General features: G+C 42.4%; 3 protein-coding genes across 3 annotated transcripts in view; 1 reads left to right on the top strand and 2 right to left on the bottom strand.

The window, feature by feature from the left end:
- Positions 1 to 7,361, bottom strand: part of LOC123997656 (gamma-aminobutyric acid type B receptor subunit 1-like) — a 51,271-nt gene extending 43,910 nt beyond the window's left edge. The window contains exons 1-4 of the mRNA XM_046302109.1: positions 7,015 to 7,361; positions 3,676 to 3,762; positions 3,362 to 3,426; positions 2,755 to 2,893 (exon numbers count right to left, since the gene is read on the bottom strand). Coding sequence (XP_046158065.1) covers positions 2,755 to 2,893; positions 3,362 to 3,426; positions 3,676 to 3,754 — 283 coding nt within the window. The 5' untranslated portion in view covers positions 3,755 to 3,762; positions 7,015 to 7,361. The remainder of the gene's footprint in view (positions 1 to 2,754; positions 2,894 to 3,361; positions 3,427 to 3,675; positions 3,763 to 7,014) is intronic.
- The window catches only part of LOC123997657, a 69,306-nt gene continuing 54,742 nt past the window's right edge, over positions 2,018 to 16,581 (top strand). Inside the window, exon 1 of the mRNA XM_046302110.1 lies at positions 2,018 to 2,130. The gene's annotated coding sequence lies outside the window, so the exon portion shown is untranslated. The remainder of the gene's footprint in view (positions 2,131 to 16,581) is intronic.
- Positions 7,997 to 16,326, bottom strand: LOC123997659 (SH3 domain-binding protein 5-like). Its single transcript, XM_046302115.1, has 6 exons — positions 15,603 to 16,326; positions 15,351 to 15,413; positions 15,004 to 15,132; positions 14,620 to 14,784; positions 13,915 to 14,088; positions 7,997 to 10,104 (listed from the first exon to the last, which is right to left on the bottom strand). Exons 1-6 carry the CDS (start codon positions 15,855 to 15,857, stop codon positions 9,544 to 9,546), a joined length of 1,347 nt encoding a protein of 448 aa, XP_046158071.1. The 5' UTR covers positions 15,858 to 16,326; the 3' UTR covers positions 7,997 to 9,543.

The raw sequence follows: 16,581 nt of genomic DNA, 5'->3' as shown, positions 1-16,581 counted from the left end.
CACTTTTCTGGGAAGGCTTTCAACTAGATGTTGGAACATTGACTTTCTTCCAATCAGCCGCAGGAGCATTAGTGAGGTCGGGCACTGAATTTGAGCGATTAGACCTGGCTCACAGTCAGCATTCCAATTCATCCCAAAGGTATTCGATGGGTTTGAGGTCAGGGCTCTGTGCATGCCAATCAAGTTCTTCCACACCAATCTCGGCAAACTATTTCTGTATGGACCTCGCTTTGTGCACAGGAGGTATGTTGTCATGCTGAAACAGGAAAGGGCCTTCCCCAAACTTTTGCCACAAAGTTGGAATCATAGAATTTCCCTTCACTGGAACTAAGGGGCCTAGCCCGAACCATGAAAAACAGCCCCGGACCATTATTCCTCCTCCACCAAACTGTAAAGTTGGCACTATGCATACGGGCAGATAGCGTTCTCCTGGCATCTGCCAAACCCAGATTAGTCTGTCGGACTGCCAGATAGTGAAGTGTGATTCATCACTCCAGAGAACACGTTTCCACTTCTCCAATGTCCAATAGAGGCGAGCTTTACACCACTCTAGCCGAAGCTTGGCATTGCGCATGATGATTTTAGGCTTCTGTGCTGCTGCTTGGCCATGGAAACTCATTTCATGAAGCTCCCGATGAACAGTTATTGTGCTGATGTTGCTTCCAGGGGCAGTTTGGAACTCGGTAGTGAGTGTTGCACTCCCTTTCTGTGAGCTTCTGTGGCCTACCATTTTGTGCCTGAGCCATTGTTGCTCCTAGACGTTTCCACTTCACAATAACAGCACTTACAATTAACCAGGGCATCTCTAGCAGGGCAGACATATGACGAACTGAATTGTTGGAAAGGTGGCATCCTATGATGGTGCCACATTGGAATGTTGCTGAGCTCTTCAGTAAGGCCATTCTACTGCCAATGTTTTCTATGGTGATTGTATGGGTGTGTGCTCGATTTTATTCACCTGTCAGCAACGGGTGTGCCTGAAATAGCCGAATCCACTCATTTGAAGGGGTGTCCATGTAACCGATGTGAAATGGCTAGCTAGTTAGCAGTGGTGCGCGCTAATAGCATTTCAATCGCTCTGAGTGATGTCACTCGCTCTGAGACCTTGATGTAGTTGTTCCCCTGTTGATGTGTGCAGAGGGCCCCTGGTTCGAGGCGAGGGACGGAAGCTAAACTGTTACATACACATACTTTTGTATGTATAATGTATTTACCTCTTACTTCCTTCATGTGCACATTCAAACAGACTTGTCCAACTAGACATACTATTACCATATAAGCTTCAAACCCTTGGCTACAGGTCAAACAATTTAGGCATAGAGCTCTTCTCTCCCAATCATAACCATTGGATGGGGGTAAATAACAGTGATTCCTTTAAAAGGGGGAGAATCTGAGCTTTCCAACAATGCCAGAATTATTACTGTACTCCTAACCTCGTCTCCAGGCTCCAATTGCTGACGCATAGAGCCTGGTAACAGTGGGGACCGTTTGGGATTTACTGAGGGACATGATAATCAATTCAAATTCTGAGCGAATCACACGACTGTGAGGAGTGGCACCAAATCGATGCAGAAAAGTTTTGTTATGGTGCGTCACATATCGCCGTTCATGCTAATAGCTAGCCAGCGTAACTCTGCTAGCCGTCCTGTAACACGAGAGAGACTGATGTCACTGAATGCTGTTTACACACTTAAGATATAGTAGATTCTGTAATATCCATGTTGCACGAGCTAACCGTTCTCTTCGTTGCACACGAACACAAAAAAATAATAATACTGCCCACCGGAAGCAGGACACTTAGAGGGAGGTTCTAAGGGTTGCGGTAGATGGTGATAGGCTGAGAGATCAGCCAATTAAAACCAGTAGTTGTTTCGTCCGCTCCTGCCATAGGCTTCCTGTCAAGTCCCGTTCTGAGGCGCTCGGAAACCAGATGGTTCGACAGAAAGAGAGCCAGCTGGTCGGCTAATACTCCTAATACTCAGCAAATAGCATTAAATATTTCCAATCTGAAATAAACTGCGCTCACATTTTCCGACCGTGAGAGCATCAACACAGATGAAGAACAGCGCACATTGGAAAATAGAGCTTCCAGTCCGATGTGATCAAAGCAAAACTAAGCCTACATTGAAAGTAAGAGAGACTAAACATTCTTTCTAGTTAAGGTTAGTTACAATGGAAGTGTCCTGGCCTGCTGGCTATGCATCAGTTAAAAAGTTTGACGAGTGACTGAAGTGACATGTGTGGGAGAGCTGGGCAGATCACCGCGGCTCAATCAGACCGTGCAACTGAAAGACGTTAATTCTGCCAATGTGAGGATTGCGTTACATATTCTGCAAAGGCATACATATTTATGATTGGAAAAAACAGATGAAAAGGAGCTTAATGTCAAATTGAATGCCAATTTGTCTCATGTGGAATTATCATATCGTCACATTTTCATCAACTAAAATGAAAACTAACTTGTTACCGTTTTTGTTTTTTAATGGCTTCTCGTTATCGTGATTCGTTTTCGTCAGGAAAAATAGGTTGTTGACAAATATTTTGTCATAGTTATTGTTGATGAAATGAACACAGAGCAGAGTGGTGATCAATGATACATCAGAGATATTCTTAAGTAGTGGCAGTGATATAGTCTAGTCAATCCAGGAATTCACTCTTGACAGGCATTGAAGAGGGAATTTACCCTTAGAGAGTGACAATAGAGTGACAATGAAGTTAAACTGGTTGGCTGTAAATAAAGTAGAGAGTACTTACGACACCTGCTGTGCTGTGTGATATCAGTCCATGTGCCGTTGGGAAGGCACTTCCTGACCTTAGGGCCCACGATGACCCTGTTCCCCCTGCAGATGTACTCTATCTCGTAGTCCACTGGTAGGATCTGCACATTGCGAATCTGCACACAGAAATAGATGATGTAGATATATGTTTAGCTGTCTTTAAATATGTACATCACCTGACCAATGAGTCATTTTTCCTATAGGCTTCCATGCTTTGCTATGATTAGGACAACAAGAACATGGTTGCTAGATATGGCCATGGTAGAGAGAAGCAAAGGGGCGATAATGTCAGAATTTACAAGCAACTATATGAGCTATTTCTACTTTATCTAGGGTTGGATATGATTAAAGGAGTAAGGGCTTTTGACAGTACTGTGATAACAGTGGTAGTACACTCTTAGAAAAAAGGGTTCTTCAGCTGTCCTCACGGGAGTACCCTTTTGGGTTCCATGTAGAAATTCCGGAAAGGGTTCTACATGGAACCCAAAAGGGTTCTCCTACAGGGACAGCCGAATAACCCTTTTAGGTTCTAGATAGCACCTTTTTTTAAAGAATATACTGCGATGGTATTGAGAGTACTGTACCTGTTCTTGTGTCAGGCCTCTGTAGCGGATGCCTCCATCTCTGGGAGGACGGATGATGGCACAGCCTAAAAAGGACGAGAGAAAGACATGTGTGGAAGAATAATCACTTACAGTAGTCTACATTACAGCCATGAGATGTATTACACTCCAATTATAATCCTCACTCCATCTAACGCCTTCCTCCATGCATTCAGCAACATTGTGATGATGCTCCATTTAGGTCATTTTGCAATCTCTACAGTATTTCTAACTGCTAACACACTTACACAAACACACTTTGCACACACATGTACACACACAAACACCATAATTACCTCCAGTTGTTGAATTATGTATGGCCACAACAAGAGATGGCAGAGCATACAGAATTATAAGAAACAATAGCTGTGCCATTACTGGATCTGGGGAGAGAGAGAGAGAGAGAGAAAAAAAAACTAAAGGATTAAATAAGAAAATGAAAGGTAGAGACAGAGGGAAGTCAACAGACTCTATACAGAAGTACAGTCATTATATCGTAACAAAAACCTCAAGTTTATTGGAGATACCAACATTCATAATGGGACAGTCAAACACATACACTACTGGTGATTTTTTTTTTTAGAACACTTACTCATTCAACTGCTTTTCTTTACCTTGATGACAGCTTCACACACTCTTGGCATTGTCTCAACCAGCTTCACGTGGAATGCTTTTCCAACCGTCTTGAAGGAGTTCCCACATATGCTGAGCACTTGTTGGCTGATTTCCTTCACTCTGCAGTCCGACTCATCCCAAACCATCTCAATTTGGTTGAGGTCAGGGAATTGTGGAGGCCAAGTCATCTGATGCATCACTCTCCCTCTTGGTAAAATAGTCCTTACACGGGCTGGCGGTGTGTTGGGTCATTGTCTTGTTGAAAAATAAATTATAGTCCCACTAAGTCCAAACCAGATGGGGTGGTGTTTTGCTGCAGAATGCTGTGGTAGCCATGCTGGAAAAGTGTGCTTTGAATTCTAAACAAATCACAGTGTCACCAGCAAAACACCCCCACACCATAACACCTCCTCGTCCATGCTTTATGGTTGGAAATACATGTGGTGATCATCTGTTCACCCACACTGCGTCTTACAAAGACGAGGCAAATGGAACCAAAAATCTTACATTTGGACTCCAGACCAAAGGACAAATTTCCACCAGTCTAATGTCCATTGCTCGAATTGCTTGGCCCAAACAAGTATCTTCTTCTTATTGGTGTCCTTTAGTAGTGGTTTCTTTGCAGCAATTCAACCATGAAGGCCTGATACACGCAGTCTCCTGTGAACAGTGGATGTTGAGATCTGTTACTTACACTCTGTGAAGCATTTACCTGGGCTGCAATTTCTGAGGCTGGTAACTCTAATGAACCTATCCTCTGCAGTGGAGGTAACTCTGGGTCTTCTATTCCGGTGGCAGTCCTCATGAGAGCCAGTTTCATCATAGTGCTTGATGGTTTTTGGGACTGCACTTGAAGAAACTTCAAAAGTTCTTGACATTTTCCGTATTGACTGACCTTCATGTCTTAAAGTAATGATGGACTGTCGGTTGTCTTTGCTTATTTGTGCTGTTTTTGCTATAATATGGACTAGGTATTTTACCAAATAGGGCTATCGTCTGTATACTCCTCCCCTACCTTGTCACAACACAACGGATTGGCTCAAACGCATTAAGAAAGAAATTCCACAAATTAACTTTTAAGAAGGCACACCTGTTAATTGAAATGCATTCCAGGTGACTACCTCATGAACCAGGTTGAGAGAATGCCAAGACTGTTTAAAGCTGTCATCAAGGCAAAGGGTGGCTACTTTGAAGAATCTCAAATATTTTGATTTGTTTGACACTTTTTTTGGTTACTACATCCATATGTGTTTCTTCATAGTTTTGATGTCTTCACTATTATTCTACAATGTAGAAAATAGTACAAATAAAGAAAAACCCTTGAATGAGTAGATGTTAACTTTTGACAGGTAATGTAATTCATAACCATTGACAAGGACAACCCAGATTATCATCTAAACAACTGCCCAAACAACAACATACACCAACCTTCATATGTACACTATTCATCTAGAACAAAAACCTCACCTACACAGTTCAGTGAGTCGTGCTCCTGCCGCTAAAGACCAGTGTGTTAGTTGTTACTAATATGTGCTGGCTCCATGCGCTATAGAGAGATAGTATGAGAGCAGAACTCACTCTGCCATAACCCTGCACATAATGTACAGATTTCATGAGCTCCTCCCACAGTGGAGTGGGATAGGTTAAGATGGCTCATTCAGTCCAACAGTGTGCTTTCAGTGCTAACACAGACAACACAGCAGCCATAAGAGTGTGTATTAAAGTATAAATACACCTAAATATAGCCACTCATTTGAAATGCTGAATAATGAATGCAACTTCATCATGTTGTCACACGAAAAGAGGGAGAGATAGAGAGAGGACAGTGTGTAACAAAGCTCCACCATGAGACAGATGGTGGGAAGGAAGGGAAGGGTAGTGAAGGAAGACAGACACTGTTGGATACTTCATTTGCATTATGGTGTATTTTTAGAGCACTAACAAGAGCATGCAGGAAGAGACAAACACGGGAGAGAGAGAGAAAGTGGGTAATGCAACGAGAAGCATGTGTGAGACAGAGAGAGAGAGAGCAAGGAGCGAGCTAGAGAGGGACAACACAGTGGGAGACACTCCTCACACACTGAGATACATAAAAGCAAACTGTGAGCGAGGTATGGATCAGACAGATTAAAATGTATCAAGCTAGCCAGTTTAATAAATATTATGGTAATATCAGTGGCCTATATTAAATCAACAAGCTGCTCTATATCTTTAGGTGCAGAAAGAATCATTTCTACACCATGGACAGCGGATGTATCTGAACAAAAGATTCCAACTGGGACGAGCATAGAGAAACATATTTCAGGACCATGGACAGCAGCACCCACGGCATCACAGAGATTTATCTAAGCCAGAGACCAAAACGGCGACACAACATTCCATCCAAGAGATGTAGTTTATTTATTAAGCAAGCCACATCTGACATGCTATTAGAGAAATGCTAAAGCAATGCAAAAATAGACATATGTTTACAATGGTGCGCAGGTGGATTTAAACATCCAAACACGTGCACTGGACTGATATTGCCTACAAACGCTTTAATGAGGGTAGCTCTTAAGGTGCCACCAACAGTAGGCTACCGGTAGTTGCTGGTCCGTGTTGACACGGCCGGGAATCCTTGACGGCCTATGGAAGAAGGCCAGCCCTATATCCGTTTGCAGAATTCAGATTTGAGAAGTTCGGATTTCAGGTCAATTCTAGGTTGCCGTTCATTCCCATAGCATAAATACATTCACTGAAAACGTGCGCAATAAATCTAAAGATAAACTAACGTCATTAATAGGTGGGACTGTGTGTTATATTATGCTACGATAATAAAAAACAATGTAAAGTCGTTGCTGCTTGGCGAAACCTGTCATTTACGAGAATACAATTACCAAAGGCTAGAGTAGAACAGTCATCTGAATACAAATATAATACAAACAGCCACATTTATGCAATCTTGATTCATTAGAATTATACACCATTGTTTAAGTTGCATACTGAGTAAGATATTGTAGCATGTAATAATGTGTACTTACAAATACTTTCGACGCGCTCAGTCAAGATGACCGTATGTCCATCGGTTGCGACTCGTTTGAGATCACCCAAATGTCGAATTATTTGGTCAAATGTGCTTCTTTGCAACGTATTGTATGGCTATGTTTGTATGGCTATAAATGGCAACCCGGTCCCCGTGCATAGCGTATACATTGAATGTCAAAAACAACCGTATTAATCAGTCTATTGCCATCTACTTAATTTCGTATGGTGAGAAGTCAGAAACGAAAAATGTACATATAAATACACGCACTATGTACAATCGCTTCCCCATGTACGACGAAACACCGAATCCTCACACTCCCTCCCTTTTGCTCTCCCTACAATCTCCAGCTAATTCACGACGTCATGATAGAGACGTACGTAGGTAGGCCTACCGTGCGTAAAGTCATTTTCTCACGCACACATCTCCTTTTCAAAGATGCATGTTTACGTATTGGGCCACACCAGCAAATCGTGATCTTAGCAAATCGAAGAGTTTTACATTTATGATAAACGTTATGGAGTTATCCTAATCGGTTAAGTATTTATACGCAATAAGAAATATGGAAGATTCCCAATACATGCACTTTATTAAGCCAGTATTAAGCCTTCAGATCCTATGTCAATAAAGCAGGCATACATAGTTTCTACAACATTGAACCTCTATTTTCAGCGTTAGTAACACCAGAGATGTTCTTATAATACAGGATTTGGTACCCCTCTCCCTCCTCTTCTCCAGACATCTATTCCTGAGAGCACACAGTCTCCTTCATATTTATATCCTGTTGAATAATTGAAGCAGGGGGATAAAATAACTCCTCTTTTCCTGTCTCCTTCCAACTCTCTCGCTTTTTCTGCAAACCCCATATTCTCCTCTTCTTCTAAATCTGAAATTTAGTATCACATCTTCATCCTTATGTAGTGTTGAAGTAGAAGACAGATTGCAAAATACAACATATTGGGTCTTAAAATGGCAAAAAGTCAAGATTCCTCTTATTTTATTTTTTATCTGTTTGATATTGCATACATGTAAATAACAACGGTGAACTGTACTATATAGCTGGGTGACATCACACTACTGCACCACTTAATGAATAAATAAAGAGGAAGACATCAAATGGACAATAATTGAAGGGTTGAAAGCATAGAAATACAATTGCTAGTCATTCTATTTCTATGGCTGAGAGAATGAGGGGAAGAGATAGATATATTGGAAGTATGTAAAGAGCGGGACAGAGACTGAGGTCGATTCAGGAATACAGCAGATAACCAGCATTAAATAAGCTCCCTTTAAAATAACTATACAAAGACATTCAAATAAATCTGTACATTTCATTATTTTCTCTATAAATGGTTTAATTATACACAAACTTACATTTAATCCATTGACTACATTCCTTGTACCCTTCACTTTGCCAAAGCAGTACACAGACAACATATTCAAATTAATAAAATAAATATCACAAGTCCAGGCAAAACAGAGTTAGGATGACTCACAGATGATTCACATTTCAAATTAAACATATGGTCAAAAGCATGTCCTTCATGGGAGTATTTCTCAACTGTTGACCACAGTTTAATACTGTATACACAGATCTGAACAGTGTGTTATTGCAGCCAGTGCTATGCTGTCTTTGTTTGCGTAGTACTGTGTCAAGGACAAGGCACATTTCAGTTTACGACCCAGGAGGCTCTAAAGAAACAATATATTGGGAAATTATTTTATTTAAAAAAAATACAAAAACAAAGGATCTTAAAATTATGGGCTTAAAATTGAAACAAGTAAAACATAATATTATGCCAGCGTAATATTTTATGAACAATTTATAAAAATGTTTAGTTAGACCTGAATACTAGTACACATATAATAAAACTCTAAATAAATAGTATGGAGTGCTTTCTGTCATCAAGCAAGTTGTCAGAATGGAGTTTAACTCTCTAGTTTGTTTTGGGGTCCTATTGATTTGAACCCTGAAACCAGGTTTTCAGAATATGTACAAAAAAACGAATTGTTCTTGCACTTTTTACAATACGCGTTTACATTTGTCCTAAAATAAACAATATGAATTCACACTTACTTTTTTGTTGCAAAAAAACATTGATTTTATCTTACACCAGAAATTCAGTTACTACCGTTTAGATTGAATAGGGCTCCCAGTTGTCATGTTTATTGTAGTCTCTTACTTTGATTGTTCCTTCATGCACTAGGACATACGTGTCTAAGGTTTCGTTATTGCCAGAATAAAGGAAGTAAAGCAGCTAATCTCAGAGGCATGTACAGTCTAGGAGTTTCAGTAGTGTTGTAATATGATGCAAAACCTGTCAGGCTCCTTATATTTTCAGGTCTTGTCAACGTACCTGTGCTTTGCGACTACTGAATATCATACCCCCCTGTTTAAAATGTGTTACTTTAGATACAGCAGATCTGATTTGTCATATTTTATATTTTGGTCTTTTGCCAGGATAATGAGCTAGCTCGACCGGACACTTGTTTTCAATTGATAAACTATAAACGATAAGGACAGCTCTCACAAGCTGAAGCTCCTGTGATGTTGCTTCAGGAACTGCTGTTGGCGCTGCATTTGCCCTTCCCTTCTTTCCCTTCCTCCTCCTCTCTCATTCTCTCCATCCTCCCCAGGCAGACTGCCCACATCGCTAAATTCTCCGAGGTGTTCGATGGAATCGCATTTCTCCAGGTCAGAAGCGATGGTCTGCAGACTGAAGACAGAGAGGGAATCTGACCCTGCTCTCTCTCCATGCGTCTCGGGCCTCTCTCCCCCGCTCTCCCTGTATTTCTCCACCAGCCCAATTTTCTTATCCACCACACCGCTTCTGTTCACCCTATCAGTCTCCATTGCCCCTCCTCCACATGCCCCGCCCTCGTCACCACACACCACACTGTCCGACTCAGCCCCAATAGGGGGACTCCGCCCACCACAGGCCATTGTTTGTCCACTATCGGTTTGGTCCCGCCCCCGCTGAGCATGGATGGCCTCGCTGATTTGCTCCAGGTTGTGCAGGGCGACAGAGTAGCGATTTTTCACTTTGGTCACATGCTCCTCCAGCTGCATCACTTTGGTTTTGTGCTCCTGAAGTCACAGAAAACCCAATATGATGGAGAGAAAAGACAGAGCAACATACAATATTTCTTCCTCCTTGGTTTGAGGCCAAAGAGGAAACAATAACCAACAGGAGCGATCATGGACGGACATGACAGCGCTGTATCAACCATTTCCCTGCTTTTCTTACAATAACAGCTTGAAATTACATATATATTAACTGCAATATATATTAAATATCACAGGTGGTTGGTGGCACCTTAATTGGGGAGGATGGGCTAGTGGTAGTGCCTGGAGTGGAAACAGGTGGAATGGTATCAAATATACCAAACACATGGTTTCCATGTGTTTGATGCCATTCCATTTCCTCCGTTCCAGACATAATTATGAGCTGTCCTCCCCTCAGCAGCCTTCACTGTTATACATCATATACAGTGCATTCGGTAAGTATTCAGAGCCCTTGACTTTTTCCACATTTTGTTTTGTTACTGCCTTATTCTAAAATGGATCATATATATTTCCCACCCTCAATCTACACACAAGTATTCAGACCCTTTACTCAGTACATTGAAGCACTTTTTGCAGCGTTTACAGCCTTGAGTCTTCTTGGGTATGATGCTACAAGCTTGGCACACCTGTATTTGGGGAGTTTCTCCCATTCTTCTCTGCAGATCCTCTCAAGCTCGGTCAGGTTGGATGGGGAGCGTCAATGCACAGCTATTTTCAGGTCTCTACATAGATGTTCAATTGGGTTCAAGTCCCGGCTCTGGCTGGGCCACTCAAGGACATTCAGACTTGTCCCGAAGCCACTCCTGCGTTGTCTTGGCTGTGTGCTTAGGGTCATTGTCCTGTCGGAAGGAGAACCTTCGCCCCAGTCGGAGGTCCTGAGCGCTCTGGAGTAGGTTTTCATCAAGGATCTCTCTGTACTTGGCTCTGTTCCTCTTACTCTTGATCCTGACTAGTCTCCCAGTCCCTGCACCTGAAAAACAAACCCCACAGCATGATGCTGCTACTACCATGCTTAAACCGTAGGGATTGTGCCAGGTTTCCTCCAGACTTTGGCTTGAATGCCAAGCGTGACGAGTTCAATCTTGGTGGTTTCATCAGACCAGACAATCGAGTTTCTCATGGAACGAGAGTCCTTTAGGTAACTTTTGGCAAACTCCAAGTTTGCTGTCAAGTGACTTATACTGAGGAGTGGGTTCCGTCTGGCCACTCTACCATAAAGGCCTGATTGGTGGAGTGTTGCAGAGATGGTTGTCCTCGTGGAAGGTTCTCCCATCTCCACAGAGCAACTCTGGAGCTCTGTCAGAGTGACCATAAGGTTCTTGGTCACCTCCCTGACCCAGGCCCTTCACCACCGATTGCTCAGTTTGGCCAGGCAGCCAGCTCTAGGAAGAGTCTTGGTGGTTCCAAACTTCTTCCATTTAAGAATGATGGAGGCCACTATGTTCTTGGGGACCTTCAATGCTGCAGACATTTTTTGGTACCCTTCCCCAGATCTGTGCCTCGACACAATCCTTTCTCAGAGCTCTATGGACAATTCCTTTGACCTCACGGCTTGGTTTTTGCTCAGACATGCACTGTCAACTGCTGGACCTTATACATTGGGCTCCAAAATTACTGGCACGCCTGACTGGCAATACTTTAAAATAAACAAACAATGCTTTAAAATAATTAGATATAATCTCAAAACACCAACTTGAGAAATACTGTAGTTTATTTTTTATTTTATTTTACCCCCAATTTCATGGTATCCAATTGTTAGTAGCTACGATCTTGTCTCATCGCTACAACTCCCGTACGGGCTCGGGAGAGATGAAGGTTGAAAGTCATGCGTCCTCCGATACACAACCCAACCAAGCCACACTGCTTCTTAACACAGCGCACATCCAACCCGGAAGCTAGCCGCACCAATGTGTCGGAGGAAACACGGTGCACCTGGCAACCTTGGTTAGCGTGCACTGCGCCCGGCCCGCCACAGGAGCCCCTGGTGCGCGATGAGACAAGGATATCCCTACCGGCCAAACCCTCCCTAACCCAGACGACGCTATGCTAATTGTTGATCTCCTGGTCGCATCCGGATACGACAGAGCCTGGGCGCGAACCCAGAGTCTCTGGTGGCACAGCTGGCGCTGCATAACTGCACCCTTAACCACTGCGCCACCTGGGAGGCCATACTGTACTTTATTAATGTTTCAATGGAACTAACCAAAATCATACAATTATTTAATACTAATAGTAAATAAATGTAATCAAGATCAAGGTTTCATAATTATTGTCACTCCTCATTTAGTACTTAGTGCAACATACCTCTGGCAAGGGTAACAGCATGGAGTCAATTTGTAATGTTTGACAAGGTTAAGGAACACATTTGGAGGGATTTTGGACCAGATCCTTTCAAGATCCTTCACATTCTTAGGTTTGAGCTTATCTCAGCTTCAACTCAGCCCACAGGTTTTTGATTGGATTGTGGTCCGGCGACAGATGGCCATGGCAGAACATTGATTTTGTAGTCACAGAACCATTTCTGTGATCTTGAGGTATGTTTTGGGTCATTGTCTTGTTGGAAAGTCCACCTACTGCCTTCTGGCAGAGGCAACCAGATTGTCAGCCAAAATTGCCTGATACTTGGTGGAATTCATTATGCCATTCATCTTAACCAGTGCCCCTGGACCTCTGGAATTAAAACAGCCCCAAAACATCACTGACCCACCACCATATTTCACCGTGGGTATGAGGTGTCTCTCCTTGTATGCATCTCTGTTTCAACGCCAAACATGCCAATGCTGTATCGGACCAAAACGTTCAATTTTGGTCTCATCTGACCAGAGTACCTTCTTCCAGACATAATTTAAATGACGTTTGGCAAACTCCAAGCACTTGCATCTGTGTCTTGGGGTCAGAAAGGGCTTTCCTCTGGCAAACCTTCCAAAGAGCCTGTGGAGGTGGCGTCGGATGGTGCTTTTTGAAACCTAGTGACCCCAAGACGCCACCAAGGCCTGCAATTCTTTCAGTGATTCTTGGGGATTTTGTTGCTTCGCTCACCATCCTCCTCCCTATGCTGGGGGGCAAAATGCATTTGCGTCCACTACCCGTGAGGTTTTCAACTGTTCCATATCTTTTGCATTTTTTGCATAATTTCCCTGACAGTGCTCAGTGGTATATTCAATCATTTGTGGATATTCTTGTAGCCATTACCAGATTTACAAAGGTCCACGACCATCTGTCTCCTTTGTACTGCCAGTTCATTTGTTTCCTTCATGGTGTTGGATGACAAAGGGATATTGCATGCGTGTTACCTCATTTTTATTCCCTAGTGAAACAGGAAGTGATGTAATAGCTCAATACAGTTCCTTAAGACTTTGATCACCTTAAATAAGTGGAATTTAATTCCTGGTTTAAATTTTGGTAGATGTTATTTACAATAATCTTTAAGGGTGCCATTAATTGTGAAACCTTGATTTGGAGGACATTGATTTAATTAAAAATCAAATGATTTTGGTGGGTTCCATTGAAACATTAATAAAGTCCAGTATTTCGAGATTCTCTCTATATTTATATTGTTTATATTTTATTATGTATTGTTTGTGCAGTGCCAGTCAGGGGTACCAGTAATGTTGGAGCCCACTTTATAGACAGGTGTGTGCCTACTTCTGTTTTTTATCAAATGTACAAAAATGTCTAAAAACCTGTTTTCACTTTGTCATTATGGGGTATTGTGTGTAGAATTAATTCATTTAATCCATTTTAGAAAACGGAAGTAATGTAACAAAATGTGTAAAAAGTCAAGGGGTCTGAATACTTTCCAAATGCACTGTATATTATATATCTATGTACCTCAAGTATGTAGTTGAACTGGGCCTTGAGCTCGAAGTAAGGTTTGGACTTAACGATGGCCCTCTTGAGAGATTTCTGCAGGGTCTGGACTCGAGCCTCTGCCGTCTGACAAGAGTGGGTGACACGCATGTGCTCCCGTTCGCTGCGTAGGCGCTCCTCCTCTGCCTCGTTCACCTTGCACACAACCATACAAAATGTTAAGACGGGAAAACACAACAATCAGTATCCTAACAAAATATACTGCCTAACTAATTGAGAGCAATCCAATTAAAAATAGAGTTTAGGCATAGGAGAAAATAACTACAGTACCCAGGGGGTGGGGAATGGTAAGGAAAATACTGATTCAATGTATTCCATATCAGCCACCTCAAATAGCCTACACATTGATGACGTTTGATGGAATGATATAGAATGCAACACATAACCTGGAATACTGCTTACACTGGTAGTTGCGGTTTCCCATGTTGCCTTGGAGGTAGCATAGTTGACCAATATCCTGCCAAACAAGGCTAACTGCCAAACTAATTTTAAACCAGTTTTAGTCATGGGGGAACATAGCTACTTGGCGGTGGGGTGGGGATTGTAAGGGAAATACTGATTAAATGAATACCATATCAACTCGCTCACATACTAACTGATTAACATATTTAGCATTTTATGTTGTATTGATGCAGTTATAGCGGTATCTGGGATTTCCCCTGTTACCTTAGAGGTAGCATGGTTGAGCATCTCCTGCCAGGTGGGGTCCAGGGTGTTCCTGCCGTCAGCCATGAGGCCCTGCTCTGCCACGTACACCATCTCCCTGGCAGCCGTGTGCATGGAGACGGCCCGCTCATAGCTCAGCGCCGCCTTCTGGGTCTCCTGTTGAGCCTGTGAGAGGGACAGCCAATCAGATACTGAGAGAATAGTGCATGCAGTTGCACAGCAACCAACCACGTGGGACAAACAATCAAACTGTTGTTGAGATTTGAGAAAAGTGGGACGAGCAGGTGAATGGCAAATACTGCACCGAGTCCCATATTTTGATTCAGTGATAAAGAACTCTTGAAATTTGTTGTTGCAAATACCACAGCGCATGTACAACAGTACCTCCTTGGCAAGTCGACGAGCCTCATAGTAGGGCCTGGCCTTCTCGATGCAGGTACCAAGCTGGGAGCTGTGGGCGTTCAGTTTTCTGGCTGAGTCTGTGAGGATCTTCCTATAACCCGATCTGGCATCCTACACATATAAAAAAGGAATTCCTAATCAGATTTCATTGTAATGGGCATTTCTGATCATTTAAAGCATATTTTCCAGATTAACAATGGGTTTACAGCATATTATGGGAATTGAAAATGAACTGACGATTGATTCTTTGGAAAAAAAACTGATCAGTACGGAAAGGGTCGATGTATGGGGCCAGATTTATCATGGAAGAAGTGATGATATCCACTTACATCCAAGTGCAGTTCTAGTTGGTTGATTTTTACACTGGCCTCGTTGAGGTGTTCCAACTCCTCCTGGAAACAGAAAATATATGAGGGAGCACAGAAGGAAGCAGATACTTTGATTAGTTGGTTTGTAACAACACAATCAGTTAATATCATGCATGCAACTAATTTTGTAAACCGTTAGCTACGTCTTATAGACCAGGAAATCCCATTGAGATTAAAATGTATTATAAAAGGGTTCGGTCAATTTTTCGCCACCTGAATTCTGGGATCCAATTCCTCTTCATATGGGCTGTGTAGTTCACCTTCGTTCTTCTCTTTCTCTGTACACTCTTCTCCCTCGCAGTTGTCTTTCTCTTTTAGCACCGTTTCAGCTGTATCTCCATTAATTTCCTTGTCATTTGGTTCCCCGCCCTTCACCTCAGCATCCGCACCAGGCGTCTCTTCCCTCAATTCGCCCACTTCGGGGTCTCCGGAGCCGGCTGGGTTCACACGCAAATCACCTGGCTCCATTCCAGGCCCAGTTAGCAAGCTAACGTTAGCTAGCCAAATAACGGTAACGTTGCTTCTCTTTTTAGCCAACTAGCTATGTGTTCTAGCCAGTTACTACTGCGTTTTGTATGTGTGAGAATTTGATTATGAATCATAGGGGGGAAACTAGTTTGAGAGACAGCAAAGCCCGACTATCTCTGGCGTTTCTAGTGTATCATTCAATCCCGCTCGTTTAGCCACAACACAGGAGACTAACGACGTGACGATACTACCAGTACAGTAGCTAGCTCTATAAAGCTACATGAAAGTTGCATGAAAACAAAATATTATTTAAACATAAATTGACTGCAAATAATGGACATTGAAATTACATCTAATTGACAACAAATAGTGTTTTTTCATCACCAGTAGTCTCTCCATCTCTTCCTCCACCGTTTGCTTGCTAGCTAACCTCGGCTCTGTTCTTAGCTAGCAAAACAAAAGGTAAATAGAGAACGCTTCCCTCGTCCTTTGGTTTGAACTCTTATTGGTTCCGTAGCCATGCCTCATCTTAGGTTTGAACTCATAAGGGTTCCGTAGCCAGACTTGGCTTTCAGAAGTCTCCAACCTGCCCAGGCAGTCTGTTAACATTTTGTTTGTAAGTCAATTTCTATCGTAATAACAAATTAAGTAATTAATTCATTTTAAATGTTAAACCATTAGACATATGTACGGGATACACATGGTATGCCCCATCCAACGAAAT

The sequence above is a fragment of the Oncorhynchus gorbuscha genome, linkage group LG15, assembly GCF_021184085.1.
Source record: "Oncorhynchus gorbuscha isolate QuinsamMale2020 ecotype Even-year linkage group LG15, OgorEven_v1.0, whole genome shotgun sequence".
Taxonomy (NCBI): Eukaryota; Metazoa; Chordata; class Actinopteri; order Salmoniformes; family Salmonidae; genus Oncorhynchus; species Oncorhynchus gorbuscha.
The sequence above is the reverse complement of the archived record's forward strand: the minus strand, read 5'-3'. Positions and strand labels throughout refer to the sequence as shown.